This window comes from Artemia franciscana, unplaced genomic scaffold (genome assembly GCF_032884065.1).
Source record: "Artemia franciscana unplaced genomic scaffold, ASM3288406v1 PGA_scaffold_1179, whole genome shotgun sequence".
NCBI classification, from domain to species: Eukaryota; Metazoa; Arthropoda; class Branchiopoda; order Anostraca; family Artemiidae; genus Artemia; species Artemia franciscana.
The window spans coordinates 1106577-1126527 of NW_027062617.1; the positions used below are offsets into that span (position 1 = coordinate 1106577).

General features: G+C 35.8%; 2 protein-coding genes across 9 annotated transcripts in view; one reads left to right on the forward strand and one right to left on the reverse strand.

Moving 5' to 3' along the window:
* LOC136041197 (CCAAT/enhancer-binding protein gamma-like) overlaps positions 1-19951 on the reverse strand; it is a 238193-nt gene that overhangs the window by 43945 nt on the left and 174297 nt on the right. The window contains exon 1 of one of the 8 annotated variants that reach the window (XM_065725762.1): positions 15903-16025. The exons of the other annotated variants lie outside the window; for them this stretch is intronic. Within the exon in view, the coding sequence (XP_065581834.1) occupies positions 15903-15913 (11 nt within the window). The 5' untranslated portion in view covers positions 15914-16025. Of the gene's footprint in view, positions 1-15902; positions 16026-19951 lie in introns of those variants that run through there. 8 annotated transcript variants of the gene reach the window in all.
* Positions 16162-17700, forward strand: LOC136041196 (CCAAT/enhancer-binding protein delta-like). The gene has a single exon (XM_065725760.1). The coding sequence runs from the start codon at positions 16459-16461 to the stop codon at positions 17266-17268; it is 810 nt and encodes a 269-aa protein (XP_065581832.1). The 5' UTR covers positions 16162-16458; the 3' UTR covers positions 17269-17700.

Genomic DNA, 19951 nt, shown 5'->3' on the forward strand with positions numbered 1-19951 from the left:
TCCCCTCAATGTCACAGATTCTGGTCGGAATTTAAAATTAGAGCTTTAGAGCACAAGATCCTTCTAAATATCAAGTTTCATTAAGCTCTGGTCACCCTTTCGTAAGTTATAAATACCTCAATTTTCAAAATTACGCCCCCCCCAACTCCACCAAAGAGAGAAGAACTGGTCCGGTTATCTCAGTCACATATCTTAGACAGGTTTTTATTCTTCCCATCCAATTACATCCTGATCTCACTGCTTTAAGTATTTTCTAAGATTTCCAGTACCCCCAACTGCCCCAGCCCCAATTACGCTAGATCCAGTTGAGATTTAAAATAAGAGATCTGAGTTACGAGGTCCTTCTAAATATGAAGTTTCATAAAGAACCGATCACTTCTTCGTAAGTTAAAAATACGTCAATTTTTCTAATTTTTCAGAATTAACCCCCCCCCCTAATAGGGCGGATCCATTCCAATTATGTAAATCACGTATCTAAGACTTCTGCTTATTTTTCCCACCAAGTTTCATCCCGATCCCTCCAATCTAAGCATTTTCCATGATTTTAGGTTCCCCCACCCCAAACTCCCCCCAAAGTCACCAGATCCGGTCGGGATTTAAAATAAGACCTTTGAGACAAGGTATCCTTCTAAATATTAAATTTCAAAAAGATCCGATCACCTTTTCGTAAGATAAAAATACCTCAATTTTCTCGTTTTCCAAGAATTCCAGTTTCCCCATCCAACTCCCCCTAATGTCAGAGGATCTGGTCGGAATTTAAAATTAAAGCCTTAAAGCACAAGACCCTTCTAAATATCAAATTTCATTAAGATCTGGTTACCCTTTCGTAAGTTACAAATACCTCAATTTTCTAAATTACCCCCCCCCCCCCCAACTCCAGCAAAGAGAGCAGATCCGGTCCAGTTATATTAGTCACGTATCTTAGACAGGTTTTTATTCTTCCCATCCAGTTTCATCCTGATCTCACCGCTTTAAGTATTTTCTAAGATTTCCGGTCCCCCCAACTGCCCCCCCCCAATTACGCTGGATCCGGTTGAGATTTAAAATAAGAGATCTGAGTTACAAGGTACTCCAAATATGAAGTCTCATGAAAATCCGATTACTCCTTCGTAAGTTAAAAATACGTCATTTTTTCTGATTTTTCAGAATTAACCCCCACCTCCAATAGAGCGGATCCGTTCCAATTATGTAAATCACATATCTAAGATTTCTGCTTCTTTTACCCACCAAGTTTCATCCCGATCCCTCCAATCTAAGCGTTTTCCATGATTTTAGGCTCCACCACCCCAAACTCCCCCCAATGTCACCAGATCCGGTCGGGATTTAAAATAAGTGCTTTGAGACACGATATCCTTCTAAATATCAAATTTCATTGAGATCCGATCACCCGTTCGTAAGTTAAAAATACCCCGTTTTTCCTAGTTTTTCAGAATTAGCCCCCCCCCGACTACCCCAAAGAGAGCGGATTCGTTCCTGTTATGTCAATCATGTATCTAGGACTTGTGCTTATTTTTCCCACCAAGTTTCATCCCGATCCCTCCACTCTAAGTGTTTTCCAAGTTTTAGGTTTCTCTCTCCCAACTCCCCCCCCCCCAATGTCACCAGATCCGGTCGGGATTTAAAATAAGAGCTTCAAGACACGATATCCTTCTAAATATTAAATTTCATTGAGATCCAATCACCCGTTCGTAAGTTGAAAATACCTAATTTTTTCTAATTTTTCAGAATTAACCCCCCCCCCCCAACTACCCCAAAGAGAGCAGATCCTTTCCAATTATGTCAATCATGTATCTAGGACTTGTGCTTATTTTTCCCACCAAGTTTCATCCTGATCCCTCCACTCTAAGTGTTTTCAAAGATTTTAGGTTTTCCCCTCCCATATCCCCCCAATGTCACCAGATCCCACCGGGATTTAAAATAATAGCTCTGAGACACGATATCCTTCCAAACATAGAATTTCATTAAGATCTGATTAACCGTTCGTACGTTAAAAATACTTCAATTTTTCTATTTTTCTCCGATTTAACGGGCCCCCCACTCCCCCCAGATGGTCAAATCGGAAAAACGACTATTTCTAATTTAATCTGGTCCGGTCCCTGATACGCCTGCCGAATTTCATCCTCCTAGCTTACCTGGAAGTGCCTAAAGTAGCAAAACCAGGACCGACAGACAGACAATTTGCGATTGCTATATGTCACTTGGTTAATACAAAGTGCTCATAAAAACGGTACACCAAACTTCAGTGTTCTTAAATGAGATCAGTGGACAAGCGCAAGCGGCTAATTCGAGTACATTCAAATGAAAGTAAAATACTATCTACTCTAGATATTGCATTTTAAGAGGTTCAGACAGTTATCAGCCGCCTTAACAAATTGCGCAACAATTAAAAATTGTATTTACCTACTCAATATTTACAAAAGTTGTAAGTAGTCCTTAGTCCTATCAGAAAGTCAAACAGAGGGACAAGATAATGCTGATAAAAGTGAACACTATCAAATACCAAGTTTGAATAAATGACGATAAAGGTTTTATGCGTATATATATATATATATATATATATATATATATATATATATATATATATATATGTATATATATATATATATATATATATATATATATATATATGAAACATGTTGATTCTCTGACATATTAAAAAAAAAAAAAAACTAGTTTTTTTAACTGAAAGTAAGGAGCGACATTAAAACTTAAAACGAATAGAAATTACTCCGTATATGAAATGGGTTGTCCCCTCCGCAGTCCCACGCTCTTTACGCTAAAGCTTTCAATTGTTTTAAAAAGTAGAATTCTGGCAAAGAGTCAAACTTTAGCGTAAAGAGCGAGGGACTGCAGAGGGGACAACCCATTTCATATACGGAGTAATTTCAGTTCGTTTTAAGTTTTAATGTCGCTCCTTGCTTTCAGTTAAAAAAGCTAGTTTTTTTTTTATTTAATTTCTGAACGTTTTTGAATTAATGCATGTTTGATTTTGGCTCTCCGCAAATAAATCATTGAAATGAAATTAGTATATTAATTTTTTTTTGGCTAAATGGCTTTCTATTAGTTTTGATCAGACGATTTTGACAAATAAGGGGTGGGGAAGGAGGCCTAGATGCCGTCTAATTTTTCGGTTACTTAAAAAGGCTACTAGAACTTTTCATTTTCAACGAACGTTTTTATTAGTAAAAAATATACGCAACTTAAGAATAAACTTGCGTAACAAAATTTTATATTCTTATATTTTTATTATGTGTACGAGGGGGTTTGTACCCTCGTTAATACCTTGCTCTTTACACTAAATCGTAAGTTTTGTCCCAATTCTTTAAGAATGACCCCTGAATCAAAAAGGCCGTAGAATAAATAGTTGAAATTACTAAAAATATTTTAGCATAAAGAGCGAGGTATTTATCTCCTCCTAAATACCTCGCTCTTTATGCCAAAGTATTTTTAGAACCCCTCATATGCGTAATAATCTCTGTTCGTTTTAAATTTCAATGCTATTCCTTACTTTCATTTGAAAAAACGGTTTCATGTTTATTTTTTCATTGTTTTTTTATAGTAATGCTAGAAAATCCTGCGCCCTTTGCATTGAATTTTTTCCCCCATGGCATATTTCTCCAAGGAAAGATCCTCCCACATAGCCCCCTCCCTCAACCCTACCCCAAAAATCAAAAAAATCCCCCTGAAAACGTCTGTACACTTCCCAATAACCATTACTATATGTAAACACTGGTTGAAGTTTGTAACTTGCAGCCCCTCCCCCAGGGACTGTGGGGGAGTAAGTCATCCCCAAATACATAGTTATTATGATTTTCGACTATGCTAAACAAAATGGTTATCTCAAAATTTGGATCCGTTGACTTTGGAAAAAATGAGCGTGGGAGGGGGCCTAGATGCCCTCCAATTTTTTTGGTCTTTTAAAAAGAGCACTAAAACTTTTCATTTCCGTTAGAATGAGCCCTCTTGCGACATTCTAGGACCACTTGGTCGATACAATAACCCCTGGGAAAAAAAACAAACAAATAAACACGCACCCGTGATTTGTCTTCTGGCAAAAAATGCAAAATTCCACATTTTTGTAGATAGGAGCTTGAAACTTCTACAGTAGGGTTCTCTGATACGTTGAATCTGATGGTGTAATTTTCGTTAAGATCCTACGACTTTTAGGGGGTGTTTCCCCCTATTTTCCTAAATGAGGCAAATTTTCTCAGGCTCGTAACTTTTGATGGCTAAGACTAAACTTGATGAAACTTATATATTTAAAATCAGCATTAAAATGCTATTCTTTTGATGTAGCTATTGATATCAAAATTCAATTTTTTAGAGTTTTGGTTACTATTGAGCCGGATCGCTCCTTACTACAGTTCGTTACCACGAACTGTTTGATATGTACAACCTTAAACTCCATGTAACAAGCCAGGTTATCAAACAGTTCGTGGTAACAAACAGTAGTAATGAGCGACCCAGCTCAATAGTAACTAAAACTCTAAAAATTTTGATACGATTAGCTACATTAAGAGAATCGCATTTTAATACTGATTTCAAATATACAAGTTTCATCATGTTTAGTCTTACCCGTCAAAAGTTACGAGCCTGAGAAAATTTGCCTAATTTTAGAAAATAGGGGGAAACAACCCTTAAAAGTCATAGAATCTTAACGAAAATCACACCATCAGATTCAGCGTATCAGAGAACCCTATTGTAGAAGCTTCAAGCTCATATCCACAAAAATGTGGAATTTTGTATTTTTTGCCAGAAGGCAGATCACGGATGCGTGTTTATTTGTTTGTTTGTTTTTTTGTTCTTGTTTTTCCCCAGATGATCGTATCGATCCAGTGGTCCTGGAATCTCACGAGAGGGCTCATTCTAACGGAAATGAAAAGTTCTAGTGCCCTTTTTAAGTGACCAAAAAATTGGAGGGCACCTAGGCCCCCTCCCAAGCCAATTATTTTCCCAAAGTCACCGGATCAAAATTCTGAGATAGCCATTTTATTCAGCGTAGTCGAAAAACCTTATAACTATGTCTTTGGGGACGACGTACTCCCCCACAGTCCCCGTGGGAGGGGCTACAAGTTAAAAACTTTGACCAGTGCTTACATATTGTAATGGTTATTGGGAAGTGTACAGACGTTTTCAGGGGATGTATTGGTTGGGGGAGGGGTTGAGAGAGAAGAGGGAAATATGTTGGGGGAGCTTTCCATCAAGTAATTTGTCACGGGGGAAGAAAATTTTCATAAAGGGAGCTCAGGATTTTCTAGCATTATTAAAAAAAAATACGAAAAAATAAATATGATCAAGCTTTTTCAACTGAAATTAAGGAGCAGAATTAAAACTCAATACGAACAGAGATTATTACGCATATGAGGGGCTCACCTCCTTCTAATACCTTGCTCTTTACGCTAAAGTATTTTTAGTAATTTCAACTAGTTATTCTACGGCTTTTGTGATTCAGGGGTTATTCTTAAGGAATTGGGACAAAATTTAAGCTTTAGTGTAAAGAGCGAGGTACTGACGAGGGGGTGAACCCCCTCATATACGTACCAAAAACATGAGAATACAAAAGTTCGTTACGTAAGCTAAATTGTAAGTTACGTATATCTTTTACTAATAAAAATATTCGTAAAAAATTAAAAAGTCTAGTTGCCTTGTTAAGTAACCAAAAATCGGAGGGCAACTAGGCCTTCTCCCCCTCACCTTTTTTCTTAAAATTATTCGATTAAAACTATGAGAATACCATTCAGCAAAAAAAAAAAAAAAAAAAAAAAAAAAAAAAAAAAAAAAAAGAAAAGTTCGTTTCATCTGCGGAGAGCCAAAATCAAAACATGCATTGATTTAAAAACGTTCAGAAATTAAATAAAAAAACAAGGCTTTTTTTAGCTGAAAGTAAGGAGCGACATTAAAACTTAAAACGAACAGAAATTACTTCGTATATGAAAGAGGCTGCTTCCTCATAAACGCCCCGCTCTTTGCGCTAAAGTTTTTTACTGTTTTAAAAAGTAGAGTTGAGAGAAAAAGTCAAAATTTAGCGTAAAGGGCGGGACGTTGATGAGGATATTTTTTCTTTCATACACTGATATTTTTTCTTTCACACACTTGTTCAGATTTATTATAGCTTCTAGTTAAAAGATAAAACAATACACTTATAGGGAACTTCACTTATTGCCACTCTTTCTAATTCCTCAAGCTCCACTGTCCCGAACTCACTAATTCTATTCCCCGACTCCATGAGAAACATTCTAGGATATCAAAACCCTCCCTTCTCCAACAACATATTTTTTCTTTCATACACTTGTTCATATTTATTATAGCTACTAGTTAAAAGATAAAATAATACACTTATAGGGAACTTCACTTATTGCCACTCTTTCTAATTCCTCTAGCTCCACTGTTCCAAACTCACTAATTCCACTCCCCAACTCCACGAGAAACATTCTTGGATGCGTTTTATTAAAATCCTCCCTTCTCCTCACTAATTCCACTCCCCGACTCCACGAGAAACATTCTTGGATGCGTTTTATTAAAATCCTCCCTTCTCCAACAACATATTTTTGCTTTCATCTACTTGTTCAGATTTATTATACCTTCTAGTTTAAAGATAAAAAAAATACACTTACGGGGAACTTAAACCACTTATTACCACTCTTTCTAATTTCTCTAGCTCCAACGTCCGAAACTCATTAATTCTATTCACCGACTCCATGATAAACATTCTAGTATGCTTTCTATTAAAATCTTTCCTTCCCCAACAACATCTTTTTGCTTTCATATTCTTCAGATTTATTATAGCTTCTAGTTCCGCAATTATACGAATTCAAAAGTAATTCATCCATACGTTTTCTGACGGCTTTTTTTTAATATTCTTTTTTCGGGTCATTTTGGTTTCTAAGGAAATAAACAAGGCTGCAGAACGATCAAAGATCTAAGATTACGACCGTACAAGGAAATTGTTCCAGTTGGTTTCTTCTTTTCACATTTCTAGTTTTATTTAGCTTGATCATACTGCCTTAAGTCCATAACTAAATTTCTCATGACAAAAATTAAATAGAAAAATTCGATCTCAAAGGGCCATTCCTTGGATTGCAATTCTCCAGCAGAGGGTTAAAAGCTCTCTGAGACGGGGATTTTAGCATGAATAAGGTTAAGTTTAAGTGAAGACTTGTCAACTAAAGCATTCCTAAAGAGTCCATATTTCTTATGTCTCCTTCAACTATTTCTTTGCAGGGGGGGGAGGGGGATTAAAAATCCTTGATTGCGGTCTTGGAATTTCACTTAAATCTAAAATTTGAAAACTATACACAGAAAACCAAAGCAGTAACTTTCAACTTAGTAAAAATTCACCCAAAAATTCGAATCAGGAAAACTGCACGTGGCTTATACCACACAAAATTAAACATCAAACAGTTCGTACAACAAACTGTAAGCAAAGAGCGATTCGATCCAACAGTGGCCAAAACTCTAAAAGATGAAACTTTGACAAAAATGTATACATCAAAAGAATTAGCTTTTTATGCTGATTTCAAATGTATAAGATTCATTAATTTTAATGTTAGGCTACCAATCAAAAGCTACGAAACTGAAAAAATTTGCCTAATTTTCAAAAAAGTGGAGAAACACGCCCAAAAAGTAATGCAATCTTAATGAAAACTCATAATCAGATTTAGCATGCCAAAGAGTCCTACTATAGAGGATTAAAGCTACCATTTAAAAAATGTGGTATGTTGTATTTTCTGGCAGAAGAATGATCAGGCCTTAGTGTTTAATTGTTGTTGTTTTTCGAGGACTGATCACTTCAAACCAATAGTCCTAGAAGGTCAGGAGAGAGCTCATTTGAACAAAAATAAAAAGTTTTAGTGCCTTTTTAAGTGACAAAAAATAAGGAGGACAAATAGCCACTCTCCCACATCCATTTTCAAACAGTTCGTGGTAACGAACTGTAGTAAGGAGCAACCCGGCTCAATAGCAATCAAAACTCTAAAAAATGGGGTTTTTATATAAGTTTAATAAAGTTTAGTCTTACCCATCAAAAAATACGAGCCTGAGAAAATTTGCCTTATTTTAAAAAATAGGGGAAAACAACCCCTAAAAGTCATAGAATCTTAACGAAAATCACACCATCAGATTCAGCGCATCAGAGAACCCTGTTGTAGAAGTTTCAAGCTCCAATCTACAAAAATGTGGAATTTCGTATTTTTTGCCAGAAGACAAATCACGGGTGCGTGTTTATTTGTTGTTTTTTTTCCCAGGGGTCATCGTATCGACCAAGTGGTCCTAGAATGTCGCAAGAGGGCTCATTTTAACGGAAATTAAAAGTTCTAGTGCCCTTTTCAAGTGACCAAAAAAAATTGGAGGGAACCTAGGCCCCCTCCCACGCACGAACGGGTGATCAGATCTTAATGAAATTTGATATTTAGAAGAATCTTGTGCTTCGGAGCTCTTATTTTAAATCACTACCAGATCCGGTGACATTGAAAAAGCTAGAGGGGGAGGGACTGGAAATCTTGGAAAAAGTGAAAATTGAGGTTTCTTTATCTTACGAATAAGTGATCAGATCTTAATGAAACTTGATTTAAAAGAATATCTTATGTCTCAGATGCTCCATTTTCATTTCGAATCGGATCCGGGGACATACGAGGTTGGAGGGGGGAAACAGAAATCTTGGAAACCGGAAATCTTGGAAAACTCTTAGATTGGAGAGATCGGTATGAAACTTGATGGGAAATAAGCACAAGTTCTAGATACGTGATTGACATAATTGGAACGGATCTGCGCTCTTTGGGGTAGTTGGGGGGAGTAATTCGGAAAAATTAGAAAAATTGAGGTATTTTTTAACTTAAGAACGGCTGACCAAATCTTAATGAAATTTGATATTTAGAAGGAACTCATGTCTCAGAGCTCTTATTTTGAATCCGGGCCAGATCCGATATCATTGGGAGGAGTTGGAGGGGGAAACAAGAAATCTTTGAAAACGCTTAGTGTGGAGAGATCGGGATGATACTACGTGGGTAGAATAAGCAAATGTCGTAGATACGTGATTGATGTAACCGGACTGGATCCGCTCTCTTTGGGGGAGTTAGGAGGGTTCAGTGCATTGGCGAATTTGGTGCTTCTGGATGTGGTAGGACGATGAAAATTGGTAGACATGTCAGGGACCTGCACAAATTGACTTGGTAAAGTTGTTTTCCCCGAATCGACCATCGTGGGGGGGGGGGTCTAAAGGAGTGAAAAAACTAGAAAAAATGAGGCCCCTTTAACTTACGAGTGGGTGATCGGATCTTAGTGAATTTTGATGTTTAGAAGGACCTTGTGTCTCAGAGCTCTTATTTTAAATCCGACAGGCATTAAGCATCTAATTTTCCTTTTAAATCAATCTATTGATTCTTAGAATTTTGCTAGAGCTCATGCCATATGAGCTCTTGGCTCTTCCGACCTCGTCATAAGTACCATATGAGCTCTTAGCTCTTGTTTTTTTTTTCTTTTTTTCCCAGGGGTGATCGTATTGACCCAGTGATCCTAGAATGTCAGGAGAGGGCTCATTCTGACGGAAATTAGAAGTTCTAGTGCCCTTTTTAAGTGACCAAAAATAAGAAGGCACCTAAGCCTCCTCCCACGCACATTTTTTCTGTAAAGTCACCGGATAAAAAATTTGAGATAGCCATTCTGTTCAGCTTAGTCGACAACCTAATAACTATGTCTTTGGGGATGACTTAATACTCCACAGTCCCCGGGGGAGGGGATGCAAGTTACAAACTTTGACCATTGTTTACATATAGAAATCGTCATTGTGAAGTGTACAGACGTTTTCAGGGGGACTTTTTCGCGTTGGGGTGGGGATGGGTCGGGGGGATGGAGTTACGTGGGAGGATCTTTTCAAGGAGGAATTTATCATAAGGGAAGAGAATTTCCATGTAGGGGGCGCATGATTAAATAAACCTAGTTGCATTTTTAAGTAACCAAAGATTGGAGGGCAACTAGGCCTCCTCTCCCACCCCTTTTTATCAAAATCGTCCGATCAAAACTATGAGAAAGCCATTTAGCAAACAAAAAAAAATTAATATGCAAATTTCTATTTAGTTATTCATGTGCGGTGAGGCAAAATCTAAACACGAATTAATTCAAAAACATTCAGAAATTAAATAAAAAAAACAAGTTGTTTTAACTGCCAGTAAGGATCGACATTAAAAATTATAATGGAACATAGATTGTTCCGTATGCGAAAGGAGTTGTCCCCTCCGCAACGCCTCGCTCTTTACGCTAATTTTTTTTTTATTGTTTTAAAAAGTAGAATTAAGCTTTAGCGTAAAGAGCGGGCCGTAGCGGAGGGGACAACCTATATATATATATATATATATATATATATATATATATATATATATATATATATATATATATATATATATATATATATATATATATATATATATATATTGAAGGAACTCTAAGAAAAATATTAGCGATTTTGTTCAATATAGTAGAAAAATCTAATAACTATGTCTTTGAGGATGACTTAAGCTCCCAGAGTCCCCAGGGAAAGGGCTGCAAGTTGTGACTTTCCCATTGTTTACATATAGTATTGGTTATTTGGAAGCATAGGCCTACAGACATTTTCACGTGGGATTTCTTCTGGTGGATGAGGCGTTACTACTACCATTAAAATTTAAAATAAACAGAAATTATTCTGTATGCAAGGGGGGCTACCCTAACTCTTTATCAAACAGTTCGTGGTAACGAACTGTAGTAAGGAGCGACCCGGCTCAATAGTAAACGAAACTCTAAAAAACGGAATTTTGATGCTAAAAGATACATCAAAAGAATCGAATTTTCAAGCTGATTCTAAATATATAAGTTTCATTTAATTTAGTCTTTGTCATCAAAAGTTACGAGCCTGAGAAAATTTGCCTTATTTTGGAAAATAGGGGGAAACATCCCCTAAAAGTCATAGAATCTTAACGAAAATCACACCATCGCATTCGGCATATAAGAGAACCCTGTAGCAAAAATTTCAAGCTCATATCTAAAAAAATGTGGAATTTCGTATTTTTTGCCAGAAGACAAATCACGGGTGCGTGTTTATTTGTTTGTTGTTTTTTTTTCTTTTCCCCAGGGGTCATCGTATCGACCAAGTGGTCCTAGAGTGTCGCAAGAGGGCTCATTCTTACGAAAATGAAAAGTTCTAGTGCCCTTTTTAAGTGATCAAAAAAATTGGAGGGCACCTAGGCCCCCCCACGCTCATTTTTTCCAAAAGTCAACGGATTAAAATTTTGAGATATCCATTTTTTTCCGAATAATCGAAAACCATAATAACTATGTCTTTGGGAATGACTTACTCCCCCACAATGCCTGGGGGAGGGGCTGCAAGTTACAAACTTTGACCAGTGCTTACATATAATAATGGTTATTGGGAAGTGTACAGACGTTTTCAGGGGGATTTTTTTGGTTTGGGGGTGGGGTTGATGGGAGGGGGCTATGTGGGAGGATCTTTCCATGGAGTAATATGTCATGGGGGAAGAAAAATTCAATTAAAAGGGCGCAGGATTTTCTAGCATTACTATAAAAAAACAATGAAAAAATAAACATGAAAACGTTTTTTCAATGGAAAGTAAGAAATAGCATTGAAATTTAAAACGAACAGAGATTATTACGCAAATGAGGTGTTCTAAAAATACTTTAGAATAAAGAGCGAGGTATTTAGGAGGAGATAAATACCTCACTCTTTATGCTAAAGTATTTTTAGTAATTTCAACTATTTATTCTACGGCCTTTTTGATTCAGGGGTCATTCTTAAGGAATTGGGACAAAACTTACGATTTAGTGTAAAGAGTGAGGTATTAACGAGGGTACAAACCCCCTCGTACACATAATAAAAATATAAGAAAATAAAAGTTTGTTACGTAAGTCAATTCTTAAGTTACGGATATTTTTTAGTAATAAAAACGTTCGTTAAAAATTAAAAGTTCTAGTAGCCTTTTTAAGTAACCGAAAAATTGGAGGGCAGCTAGGCCTCCTTCCCCACCCCTTATTTCTCAAAATCGTCTGATCAAAACTAAGAGAAAGCCATTTAGCCAAAAAAAAAATTAATATACAAATTTCATTTCAATACTTAAAGTGCTGAGAGCCAAAATCAAACATGCATTAATTCAAAAACGTTCAAAAATTAAATAAAAAAACTAGTTTTTTTAACTGAAAGTAAGGAGCGACATTAAAACTTAAAACGAACAGAAATTACTCCGTATATGAAATGGGTTGTCCCCTCCGCAATCCCTCGCTCTTTACGCTAAAGTTTGACTCTTTGCCACAATTCTACTTTTTAAAACAATTAAAAGCTTTAGCGTAAAGAGCGAGGCGTTGAGGAGGAGACAACCCATTTCATATACGGAGTAATTTCTGTTCGTTTTAAGTTTTAATGTCGCTCCTTACTTTCAGTTAAAAAAAACTAGTTTTTTTTATTTAATCATTCGTTAGACTGACGCTAAGCCTTGAATGAAAAGTATTTTTAACGAACTCTAAGACTTTAGTGTGCAAAACGTAGGTTTAGGAAGGGGCAGCCCCCCTCATGTGCAGAATAATTTCTGTTCGTTTTAAGTTTTAATGTTACTCCTTGCTTTTAGGTAAAAAATTGTTTTTTATTTAATGCAAGGTAGTATCCACGTAATTCAAGACAAAAATTCAGCAAAACAATCACCATTGGGCTTTTCAGCTTATTACCTTCAGTTATCTGATACAAAAAAAAAAATTCTTAACAATTATTCTAAAAAGTTATGTTGTATATATATATATATATATATATATATATATATATATATATATATATATATATATATATATATATATATATATATATATATATATATATATATATATATATATATATATATATATATATATATATATATATATAATCGACTATGGGCGATTAAGTCATCCTCAAAGACATAGTTTTTAGATTTTTCTACTATATTTAACAAAATAGCTATCTCACAATTTTGATCGGATGAAATGGGGAAAACTAGCATGTGGGAGTGGGCCTAGTTGCCCTCCAATTCTTTTGGTAACTTAAAAAGGGCACTTGAAACTTTTAATTTCAGTTCCAATAAGCCCTATCGCAATATTCTAGGACCATTGGGTTGATACGATCACCTCTAAAAAACAAAAGACAAATAAACACTCCCTACTTACAGTTCGTTACCACAAACTATTAGATAAAGATTGTGCCTCAGGAAAGTGTTGTTTTCTGCCATTTTATGGCAACAAACAACGACTTTTCCCCAAAGAAGGACTAATTTTAAATCAATTCAAAATTCTGAGAAGCTAATCAATTCAGAAGCATCAAAAAACTATACTTAATACTTCCCAGTTGCAGAGGAAGTAATGGCGCTTGGCAGTACAATTGGCAGTAATTGGCAGTACAGGATTTAACCACTTTGTTCTTTATGAAATTACGTTTTGTAATGTGTAATTACTTATCAGCTATCTTTTCGGGGGTTGAGTCATCGTGTAGGCAGGGATGAGGACAGATACCTAAAACAGCACATTTTGATGCCCAAAATGCTAACCCTTCATGAGCCTTCAGATAAATGTAGAAAAATGTAGGGGTAGTAGCAGTTAAAACATTTCCTTTTGTAGCAAAAAAATATTGCATTCCCATGCATACCGACGCAGAGGTGGAAAAGGCGAAGCGTGCCACAATGTGCCCTGCCGGAAAATTCCTTTGGATGGTGGAAACTTTGAAAACTTTGTTTTCAGCAATTTTGAATATTTCTATGTATATGAAATACTTCAATGTATTTAAACATATGTGTACAATGTATTTATCAATCAGAGAATCATAATGTAAAGGTTGTAAGACATTAATTAGGTCTTATTGAACAAGAATTCCAATCATCGGAAATATTAATTTCTTAAGTAGAAAAACTGAAAAAGTAGGGCGGTACTAATCAATTTACGATTATTAATGTATACATTTTTAGAGCAATAAACTAAGTTCGTTCAGTTCGTTTCAATTCGTTTTAAGTTTTAATGTTGCTCCTTACTTTCAGTTGAAAAGTTTTTTTTTATTTAATAAAAAAAAACTTGTGTTGACATTTTCACACTCCTGGGATGAGTTGCCCGAAACTGTTTGTTTAGCTGGTCACAAAGGAAAGACTAGCAGGAACATGGATTGAGGATCAATCCCATTTGACCCCCAGGAAAGTTGACTCAAAGGGGATTGAACATATGCTGCCCTGCTGATCCCCTCTTTGAGATAAATAAAAAAACAAGTTTTTTTTTAAAACTAAAAGTAAGAAGCAAACTTAAAACTTAAAACGAACAAAAATTATTACATATATGAGGAAGGTTTCTCTCTCTTCAACAAAAACACGCTCAAGTTTTTTAGCATTAAAAAAAACTTATTGTTCTAATTAAACAACCCTTATGTTTCAGGAGTCGTTCATTTAGAATTGGGACAAAAATTCAAACATTAGCGTTAAGAGCGAGGAGTTGAGGACAGCCCCCCTCCCTCATATACATAATAGTTTCTATTTGTTTTAAATTTTAATATTGCTCCTTACTTTCAGTTGAAAAAACTTGTCCTTTTTATTTAATTTCTGGTCGTTTTTTTAAATAATGCCAGGAAATCTGGCTACGGATCCACGTAAAAATCCCCCTCCCCACGGAAACATCGTCAAGATCTGTGGTTCTCAAACTGTGGTACGCGTACCAAAAACTGTAAGGGGGTACGTGGCCGATCGTCAAAAAAAAAACCCTCTAAGTCTAGGACTGGCAACTCTATTTACATTTTAGCTATATTTTACTTAGTACTGGTAACTTAAGGAGTACCTAAAATGTTTTGTGGGTAAAGAGGGATATAAGTTTGAGAACCACTGCTCTAGACAATTCAACCCAGGAAAATTTACCCTGAACAATTAGACTTAACATTTCCACGCGTAAAATAGAGTCGGCAAAGAGAAGGTAAGACATAAGAAAGAATTTCGTAGCGTGGTAGGGAGCCTAGTTACCCTCCAATCTTTTTGGTCACTTAAAAGGGGCACTGAAACTTTTAATTTCTGTTAAAATGAGCCCTCTCTCGATGTTCCAGGATCCCTGGGTCAACACGGTCACCCCTGGGCAAAAAAAAAAAAAAAAATAAACACGCATCTGTGATATTTCTTCTGGCAAAAAACGAAATTCCATATCTTAGCAGATAGGAGCTTGAGACCTCTACAGCAAAGTCCTCTAATACGCTGAATCTGATGGTGTGATTTTCATTAAGATTTCTTGACTTTTAGGGGGTATTAACCCCTTACACCCTTATATGAAAATCAGGCAAATTTTCTCAGGCTCGTAGCCTTTGATGGGTCGCACTAAACTTAATTAAACTTGTATATTTGAAATCAGCATAATAAGCCAATTATTTTGATGTATCTCTCTCCGTTTTTTAGATTTTGGTTACTATTGATGCGCGTCGCTCCTTTCTTACAGTTCGTTACCACGAACTGTTTGAATAGCTTAGCAAGCGGTTTTTGGTCATGATCTCAAATTTGTAAAAATGTCCGATACGTAACAGGGATATATCAGATACATACGTAACAGAGATACGTAACATTTTAATTCCAGAATCTTTGGAATTAAAGCGACTAGAATAACACAAAGCACGAAGTCAATATAACAAAAACAATTGCTTTAGCAGCTAATCCATATTCAGAACGATTAATTCGACAAAAGGGAAAACAACTCGTGATGGCGAATTACATGAATACTATGAAAAACATTAAAATTTTATAGCTTCAAACGGAAAAATAGAGATCCACTGTTTAATGACCATTCGAAATGTAATAACATCCTCTTTAATTTACAGAAAATGGAAAAAAAACTATAAATTGTATTTAACTTGAATAAGAAAAACAGCCAAAAATATCATAGCCAACCTCAAGATCATTGGGCTAATCCACGCTACTTTATGGAATTTCCAAAATTCTAGTCAGTCCCATATTGTAAACAAGGGAATGTATTCCGGTGCTAAAATGTTTCCTCTGGTAAAAATCAATCTGTTGGGAAATTCCGTATTATTGTTTTGATTTCTGATTCTGATGTTGTTATGACAGCGACGTCACTTAATTTTAGCCAATCATAATGGAGCCAGCGCGGGCGCGTCAATCTCCCAAGATATACTTTGAAAAATTTCATCATAGAGTCAGTTTAATACTAGCTACGTTACGAAAGAGATTACATAATAACTATAAGAAAAACTTGAATTTTTTGAAGGACTTTTAGTTATACACGTTGGCTGATCACGATTACTTACCAAAGCTCCGTAAGAACTACGGGGTGACAGACACTAATAGTGCTAACGTCTTTGGCGACGTCAATTCCGTCTTTTTAGACGATAGTGTTATAGTTGGGGACGACGCAGTGCTTGCTGGAAAACAGTCTCAAGAGATTGGTGAAGAACCTTTGGTTGAAATCAAAATTGAACCAAAAAGTATGTATCCTAATTTAGATTTGAGTACCACTGATATGTCAGGACTTTACGATCTTGGAAAAAATCAACAATTGAAATCTTTTAATGGAAATCGATATTCCCCAAGTGATAAGTTAGATCTTGTTGATCTCGGTGCTTCAGAAATATCATTTGATCTTCATAATTTAATTGATTTCAATGAAGGATATCCTGGTGAACCAAGGCAACGTCCAACTCAGGCAAGTCATTCTCCAATTATTGCAGCCCCTCTATTACCTCAGTCTAGACTCACTTCAGGGGGTTCGCTTACTACCAGCGAAACAACTCCAACGTATAGGCCACTATCTTCAGGTGGCCTTTTTAATCAAACTTATCAGCTCCAACATTCTCCTGTAAAGGTTGAACCCGAAGAATTCAGCAATTTATCTCAGCCAAGTGCTGGATACTCCCCTGATAGAACCTCCCCTAGCTATGAAATCGGTTATGCTAATAATCGATCCGAATCTGTTTGTTCTATCCAACATGATTCATATCAGGGAGGCATGGGTCCAGGAAAAGTAACTGATGAATATCGCCGTCGTCGTGAGCGCAACAATATTGCAGTTCGCAAGTCTCGTGAAAAAGCAAAACTTCGTTCACGAGAAACTGAAGAAAAAGTGAAACTTTTAGCTCGCGAAAATGACCGACTCCATAAACGCTGCGATTTGCTTACAGAAGAAGTGACAATTCTGCGATCCCTTTTTGGAACTGTTGGTGGAATGCCAGATGCTGTTCAGCGAGAAGTTGCGCGACGATTAGAATCTATCCAACAACGCTATAGGCAACAAGTTTAAAAAGTGAAAATTTTATGAATACAATATGGCTGTGAGGTTTCGTCCAACAACAGGAAAATTTTAGTCATTGTGCTAGTGATATAATTTCTGTAAATAAAATATTGAGTTGGTTAATGAATTAACTGGCAGTTTTTAAAACTTATATTGGGAGGTAGTTGTACTGGTTAAGGTTTTATGGAATGTCCGGTAGTTTTGGTGTACCTGATCAGGGATGTTATAAATAGTATATATTTTATTATGATTATTATATGATTATTATATGATTTATTAACAAAAGTCATTGAAATATTCCGTGTATACACATAATATGGTTTTGTTCGTTATCGTAATTATTTCAATTTTGTTATTTTTTAACCTCATAGTCATTCGAAACTGCTCAATCAGAGATGTATTCTTGATTATGTATACGAATAAAATAGAATTTAGCTATCATGTTCTCTTACCATTTATTATACTGTGGCAAATAAGGCCAGGAGAAGTGTCATTTTTGGTCATCTATACTTATCTCTGTCTTTTTGTTTTGGATGAGAGATAAATGTAAATGAAAGACAGTAAGACAGTAAGTGACACTGAAGACAGTAAGTGAAGAAAATAATCTCTGGCTTCAGTAACGAAGTTTAAGCCTTCTGGTATTCAAAATGCAGCTACACATACAGGTAACAAGGGAACTGATTTACCGGACCAATCGCAAGTGGTAAGTCAAAAGCGGTCTCAAACACGTGCATATGAACTATTTGGGGAAGAAGTGCAACAGTTAAAAAGGTAAAGTAAATGGGTACTTCTGTATTATAGTAACTGCACTGTTGATCTTGATCTGTTGTAAAACCAGTTTCTCTGTGTGCACTCGGAGATGATTAGCTGAGCCTGAGTGAGATAAACTACTATACAGGTATATTTTAATTAAAATATAGAGTTGGTAGGTATTTAATATAATGCGCTCTGGGCGGTCTGCTTTCCATAATTCTCTGTTGTAGTTCCCAAATTTTGTTACTAAATTATCATATTTTCATCGTGTTTTGGTATATTTTTTCATGATTAACCTAACGGTAAATATATCACAGTTCATATTACTGACTTACCAATAAAGTGAACATACCACTCAATGCCTTTTTTATGCTCTTTACGAATATAGTAATCGCTTCTATCGGAAATTCAAATTTAAGCACTTTTTGACCTAATCTAACCTAACTATAAGTAATTTTGGCACTGAGAAAATGTAGTATTATTTTGTCGAAAACGGCGCTGGATAAACGTAGTATTATTTTGTCGAAAACGACCAACAACTCATACTTTAATTGAAAATTCGTCATTTTTAAGAGCTCAAAGGGCTTAAATTTGAATTTGCAATAGAAGCGATTGTTATATTCGTAAAGAGCATGAAAAAAGGCATCGAGTGGTCTGTTCATTTTATTGGTAAGTCAATAATATGAACTGTGATATATTTACCAACCTAACTTCACTTCTTGAATGTGGTCGCTCTAATACATAAGTACCTTAAATGGAAACTAGCCAATAAGAAGGATTCAGAATTTCTTCCCCTATGGTCCTGCGTGCGATCATGGCGGTAATTTATCAGGAGTCGTATTCAACAAAATATTGTTAAAACATGAACAAATAGCCTACTGTCTAAAATATTGAACACATCGGCCTATCACAGCTACGTACATGGGATGGCTTCAGGCCAGTCCCCTTATAATTCTAGAGATTCTACCTATAATCAAGGCCGTATCCAGGTAGAGGTAGGCGTTTGAATCCTCCCTCTCCACTTCGAAATGTTTTTTCCGGCTCGTTAAAACGTAATGAAAATGAGCATAAACATAATTTTTAATGCGTTTATTAGTTTTTTTTAAACAAACCCCAAAAAAGGCATTTTGTAACCCCTCCCTTAAAAAGAAATCCTGGATACGACCCTGCCTATAGTTCCTTATGGTATCCTGTATGACTTACTTTTTTTGTGTGTTTTAGGAGCTGTGCTCCACTGCTCAAAAAATTCCTGCTTACGTGATCAGTTTAAGAAAACAGAATGCTACCCAGTTTGACAGAAATGTCACGATTTTTAAATTAGGCCTGCCTTACCACCGTCCGTAGTATTTTGCTGGAATTGGGCAGAATAAAATCAATTACCATAAGAGAAAATGTCAGCAATTGCGTAACTAAACAAAAAAATACAGATAAAAATGTAAAACATTCAGAACTGCCCAATTTATAAATCTTGCAATTACATTTAAAATGATGTACCAAGGAAAACATGACGGATCTGAGTTTATATCTTAAATCTACAAAAGATCAATAATTAATAATTTTGTCCTTTTACTGATAAATAATTTTGTGTTGTAGGAGCTGTGCTCCACCTCTCAAAAAATTCTTGCATACGTGATAAGTTAAGAAAACAGGATGCATACCCGGTTAGACAAGAATTTCATGATCTTTAAATTAGGCCTGCCTTACCACCGTCCGTAGTATTTAGTTGGGATTGGGTATAATAAAATCAATTACTATAAGAGAAAATGCCAGCAATAGCGTAACTAAACAAAAAACCCAGCTGAAAAATGAAAATTCACCACTCCCCAATTTGTAAATTTCAGAATTACATCAATTGGAATTGGGATGTAAAATGCTCGGGATTGATATGTAAAATGCTATACCAGGGAAAATACGGTGGATCCGAGTCTATATCTTAAAT